At 36.3% G+C, this 6358-nt stretch overlaps 1 protein-coding gene across 2 annotated transcripts in view; it reads right to left on the bottom strand.

Moving 5' to 3' along the window:
* Nucleotides 1-1114: 1114 nt before the first annotated feature.
* Nucleotides 1115-6358, bottom strand: part of FMR1 (fragile X messenger ribonucleoprotein 1) — a 30716-nt gene continuing 25472 nt past the window's right edge. The window contains exons 13-15 of one of the 2 annotated variants that reach the window (XM_066559331.1): nucleotides 5562-5705; nucleotides 4547-4629; nucleotides 1115-3024 (exon numbers count right to left, since the gene is read on the bottom strand). In XM_066559331.1, coding sequence (XP_066415428.1) covers nucleotides 2914-3024; nucleotides 4547-4629; nucleotides 5562-5705 — 338 coding nt within the window. In that variant the 3' untranslated portion in view covers nucleotides 1115-2913. Of the gene's footprint in view, nucleotides 3025-4546; nucleotides 4630-5561; nucleotides 5742-6358 lie in introns of both variants that reach the window. The other variant, XM_066559330.1, reaches the window with a different exon arrangement.

Genomic DNA, 6358 nt, shown 5'->3' with positions numbered 1-6358 from the left:
TCCTGAAATGACTGAGGAATATTTACTTTTAATATTCAATATTGAAGGGTTTTGCAGGGAAACATACTGCAGGTTCAGGAAAATGAGCTGCCTTTCACAGTAAGTGCTTGTAGAAGAAGCAAGGTCTACACTCAGTCCCATACTCACAGTACTCAGTGTCCTTCCTGGACATGGTACACAATATTTGATATTAGGGACAAAGAAAGGCTGAAAAAGCACTTCAGTAACTGATATAACTCCTGTATTCATGAAACTAAACCTAGTATCTTCTTAACTCATGAGTGCTCATAAAGAGATTTTAATCTGCTTAAAAAAAGCTGAATAAAGATTTTTTTTTTCCTTGATGAAGTTTTAATAACAACTCTGAATATCTTAACTTCCCACCCATCATTAACAAAAATGCATTCAGTAAACAACAGAAACACAAACTTTCTATTTTTTTAAGCATTTGTTAATTCATACGCTTTGAGCTTAGCCTTACTGAATTTAGACTTTGGCATGATTCACAAATACCTCTCACTCTTTCAAAGAACTTTATTTTAAAAATAATTTTAATTCATTAGACTGTACTTTATAATAGTTACCAATAGGACGGACCTGAACTCAAGCATCAGACATTTGTTGCACTTTCAAGTTTTGTAACAACATAACTTTTCAAAATAAAAATGTACATTTAGATTCACAGGTTAATTTGTTGAAATTTAATAACATTTAAAATCACTGGAATATGAACTGAAAGGGATATATGTGAGGTACACAAATACTGAAAAAGGTCATAACCCCAAAACCCACGTGGAAATGGAATGCAGCCAATTAGTCAGACTGTGGTTTGGGAATTTCACATTTACCAGGGTTAGCACCTTAGTGAACTCAACCACTGAATGTGAGTGCATGAAGTGTGACCACTCAACAGGTACTGTACCATTCCATGAGGAGAGTGTGTCTTCTTGAGCATTTTGTGCTGTATTTCTGAAATCTGGTAATATCTGAGACTTTTCTAAAATGTGTAAATAAACAATGGCTACAGTTAAAGTCTAAACAAAGAAATACTTCCTACTTTCTGTCAGTTGAGATTTTTTAAAGCAATCATTCATAAGGATTGCATCAACATCAGTTAGCAGAGGAAGATCAAACTTTATTGAAACTGCTTGCATACAAAATATATTGCACTATAACCAAACAAATGTCAACATAAAATCCAATCTGTTGTAGCTAATATGTACAGAGAATATTGCCCAAGAGCAGTTACATTACAAGGTCAGTCTACCTTGGTTAATTATCTACAGTATTTTAAACCAAACAGCTTACAGATGATGTGTGCAAGGTACCAATTTCTGTTTTCAAATACTATACATTCCCAAAATAAATAACTAGAAATCAACATTAATGTTTGGCAATACTTTTTAAGACATTTTTATATTTGTTAAATCATGTGCAGTTCGTTGCCAGTTTTAGTATGCTCACCTGTATGCAAGGAAAAAAAAGAATGAAGAAAGCAAAGAAACAAAACTCACAAAATACATCAGAGGCAAGGTCAAGTTTGTACAATTCTGTACATAAACAGTGGCTCTCCTTCTGGAGTAATCTGAACAAAAATGGACTAAAATGAAGGTCCTTATGCAGTTGTGCCCAGTAAGTTTAACGTGTGATCAGAAACGAAAGAAAGCACAGCTCCTCCCACCACTTCCCACCCTTCCCTGGTGTACAGCTGTACTTTGCATCAAATTCTGTGACACCTTCATATTGGCTGGTAATTAGGACCCTGCAGCTCAAAATATGAAGAACTTTTATTTTACCTTCAGTATTTCAACTACTGTATCTGTAGTTGCCAGGGCATAACATGTGGTGACTTTCTTCTTACCTCTCCTGAAATAGCCCCCAAATTAAAATAAGCAATTCAAAAATTTTGGGAGGATGAAAACCATCAATGCTTTAGGCTGGTCATCTGGTCAAACAGCAGGCACCCATTACTAGCCTGTGAACATGTTACACTTGTTCCCTCAGTAACAATGAGTTTTTTAGTTTTCCACAATGGAAAGATTTTTTTTTTAGTTTTTTTTTTTTAAAAAAAAAGCTTCTGTACTGCCTACAAAGAAAAAAATTACACCCCTTTTTCAATAACACTATTTGCCAAATCTTCAGTGCAAAATAAATTTCCTATTCTTATAACTGCCTAACTGAATGTTTATGTAAGGAAAAAATTATGGAAAGCATGCACTTGTCTATAAAGTACTAACGTCTGACAAGGATTGCTACATATATTTTACATTTAGTGTTACCAACTCATCTTCCCTGATTTCTGCATCCAAATATAATATTCCTACCTGCCAAGATATAAAAAAGGCACAGATCATACAACTTTTTTGCTAATGAAAATGACAATTGTTACATCACACAGATTTCAGGGTCCACCAAAATATTGAAAAAGGTGGACCAGAATGTGAACTGACACAGGACATAAAACGACATAGCATTTCATGAAGAACTGGTAAGTTAGATTGAAAACAGAAGCCAATTTGATTACTGCAAACACTATTTATTCTGAAAATTGAAATTGAGCAGTGAATTTGACCCGATGTGTTAAAATGGTACAACTGAACAGAAAGTTTACCAATGCACAGCTCAGTATTTTTAAAACAAACAAAAAAAGAATCTTTCATCTTTTGAACTGCAATATGTACTTGGAAGCGATTTTCAGAAGTTCAGGTATTTTTATGCAAATATTTGAATAACTTCTTATTCTGAAAACAACTGCATACTGTTGATGTTAAAAAAGGCTAACAGAGAACATATGTTCATTTCATGCCCTGCGCCATCTTGCCTACTATTTTGTCTTTGGCCTAACAAGTTTCTCTAACATGGAATAGGAATTACTGAAACAGTATAGGAAGTATGACTTCAGAGTTATGCAGTTTAGGGGACTCCGTTGACCAGCGGCTGCTGAGCGTCCGCGCTGTCCGTCTTCTCCTTCTTGGGGTTCCGCTCCTTGCCCGTGCGCAGCCGGCTGCCTTCGCTCGAGGTATTCTGTAAGGTTTTAGTGTGGACACTCCTTTCATTATTGCAGTCAATTCTGATCTGGAACAATTCACAGTTATACAAAGCATTCTCCTCCTTTCCTCCACCCCTGGGTGCTCTCGGAGCAGCAAACAGTGCCAGCCCCTCATGGCTTTGTTAAATATACGCAGCTGCAGGGGAGGGTGAAAATTGTTTTCTGTTCAAAAATGGCACATACCTGTGAGCCAAAAAATCCTCTGCCATCTACCTAGCCTTTGCAGCTAAGAGAAAAATTTCCAATTTGTGCACAAAAGAGTTGAATTAGTATCAGACGGAGCTCTGAAACATTATTTCAACTTCTAGTAATTCGACTTCCTACTCTTTTATATGCAAAAAGCCCTCAAATGACATAGTGTCATTTCATGGCAGCATCTCTGAATCTCAGAATCTACTCAGACATTTTTTGAATCTGAAAAAATAAGATCAGTTTAATACACCCAAAAAACTTCGGCAGCCTTTTTAAGAGGTCATAAAAAATTTCAAGAGAGCGTGTTGAAAGCATATTTTTATGCTTGCAAAGGAGGCAAATGCTTATTCCTTTATAAGTAACATGATTTTTGCAACTTGCTCAGCCAGATTTGAACAACATGCAAGTACTTATTTCTTGTAACATGTCACTGGAGCAACAGATAAAGCTCCCCATGATTTAAGTGCCTTCTATATTTTTTTCAGCACCACATTTCCTCTCTGCCTACTACAAACTTGGTAAGGTAATTACTAATTAATTATAAAACTCACATGGCCATTATTTATTTTTTGTTTTGCCAAGTTAATTACTTGCATTTCACATGCCTATTAATTACAGCAAGGACAGTTTCCATGTAGGGAAACTTAACATATATACATAAGGTATCAGCTCGATAACTTCATGAAACAAAGCATTTGAAAAAATGTAGAAATATCTTTATAAAAAGCTTAAAAATATTTAAGGTTACAAGATATTTCAAACCCCTTACTTGAAAAGTTTCTTGATGTGAATTTTAAACTTACTTTCTACACTGAATAGCCTTCAATTACAAAGGTTTCATTTAGTAGTGAAGGTAGTTTCTGAAGTTTAAATCTTTCTTACTCTGAGGATTCTGGCTACAACACATTCTCTTTATATAGTGTTAAGGATTTTCTTCCCTCAGGTACATAGAAGATAGACAACAACACACAACACAGCAAGAAATAAAAGCTAAAACCAAAGCACTAGTAAGAACAGAGACTGAAATCAAGCTGGTTAGTACATCCTTGGGACTTGTAATCAGTTTTTCACCAGACAGAGCTCAACAGCATTACAAAATTGCATCTTTACACAGCTTGACATATTTAGAGTCCTGAGCATCTGTGTCATTCTGTAACACAACTTGTGTAGATGTGATTAGGGAGTCAAAGAATATGGAATCACAAGGCTATAGTGTCATTCACAACTCACAACAGAAGACTCTACTGTTACTATAGGACACAAGGCAATTTGAAGAGCACAGAGTTCCCACATGAGAAGAGTTACCTCAAGAGACCCATCCGCTGTCCTCCCTTTCGCCTCTCTTGAGTTACGCTGACGGTTGTCTGTTCGCGACTGTTCCTCATTGCCTGGAAGGACAATTAATCCACCAAGTTGTTTAACAAAGACATCATCTTCTGCCACTTAAATTTTACACAAGCACAGTAGCCAATTCAGAATTTTCTGGCTCATGAACAAGTATTATTACTAACATTTAACAACAGCTCAAACTGTGGGCCAGGAATCACTACAGAAATGTTCTCAGGTGATAAGGCAGACAAAACCTCAGTGTTTTAAACCACCACAGTTTAAAAAAGACAAACTAGTGACTGGAAAAAGAACACTTCTCAAAATGATTAACCATAGAAGAGATGTACACAATCAGCAGTGTTTAATACCTTCACATTTTTCAATGGCTTATAAGCTTCCTAAATTATACATTACCGTCTTATTATGCAGCACCCATATTTTGAAAACAACATTTCAAGAAATAAGCAGAGCTGCAGAATAAGGTATTTTAACCAATAAACATAATATGTTCTTGGATATATATTTAACTTGTTAAAGTTCTCCCATCTTACTTTTGCCTGGTCCCTTCCACTGAACACATAAATTACAATGTTATCCTGTTCCATGAAAATCAAATACAAGAAGATGTGAATATGGACAGCTGAGTATGTAATACAGGTTTTATAAGATTTTTCTGTATCTACTGACAAACTAGAATTTGATTCCTTGATGTCCATGTGTGATGGACAAACCTGAGCCAAGAGGCATTTTAGGAACACAAATGATAGCCAAAACTCCCCCAGAAATAAAGCAGGTCAAAAAGAATTATACCCCTCTGCTCAATGCTCAACACATCCGAAACAAAATACTCCATTTGAAAGACTGACAAAGGGAAGTCAGGAGAGGCCACGAGGTGGGGAGTTGGAGCAGATGAGAACAAGAGCAGCCGGCAGAAGTGAGTTTGCTTTAGGACTCCCCCACTGACAGCCCTTTCAAAGGGAGCCTGGTTTACCTTTGAATCCTCCGCGGCCCCGCCCGCCCTGGCCTCGGGCGCCGCCGCCGCGCCTCCGCCCGTCCCCCCTGCGCAGGTAATTGTCCCGCTCCTCCTCTGCCGGGGCCGCCGACCAATCGCTCAGCTCGTCTCTGTGATCAGACTCTGTTTCAGAAGCATTTGATGCTTCAGAATTAGTTCCTATCAAGAGGATGAAAAAAATCCAAACACGCCAGTGTAGCTTAGCATGAAATTACTATAGTAGAGTGCAAAATGTATATATTTAAATTTTTTCTTTCTTTTTTTTTGTTAATAGACAGTTTTGGGAGGTTTTGGCTCTGTAACATACACAATACAGAAAGGTACATAATATATATTACTTCTTCAAAACTCAAGACAGACTAATAAAAATTAGTTGTGTGTTTAAGGCTAAATAATTAAGTGTGTCACATGCTTAAAATTGGTGTTATCAGTATATCAATAGATTACTGAACATACTACAAAATGTAATAAAAGTCTAATAAAACATAAGTTTAATAGACTAGACTCCTTTGTATTTCTACAACTGAAAGTTGTGAATATAACCTGTCCTGTCTCACCACTGCAATTCATCTATGAAAAGAAAAAAATTCCATCATGAAACAGCCTGTAAACAGACTACAAAAGCAGAGAACAAAATCAAAATTGTAGAAATGTATCAAATCAAATAAATGGCCATTGCAATTTTTCCAATTAACAGATGACCTTTATTGACAAAACTGGTTCTTTCCCCATTTTTTCTTCTCATAACCCATATTATTAGCAAGGTAAGTTCACAT

The sequence above is a fragment of the Molothrus aeneus genome, chromosome 14 (genome assembly GCF_037042795.1).
Source record: "Molothrus aeneus isolate 106 chromosome 14, BPBGC_Maene_1.0, whole genome shotgun sequence".
NCBI classification, from domain to species: Eukaryota; Metazoa; Chordata; class Aves; order Passeriformes; family Icteridae; genus Molothrus; species Molothrus aeneus.
The sequence above is the reverse complement of the archived record's forward strand: the minus strand, read 5'-3'. Positions and strand labels throughout refer to the sequence as shown.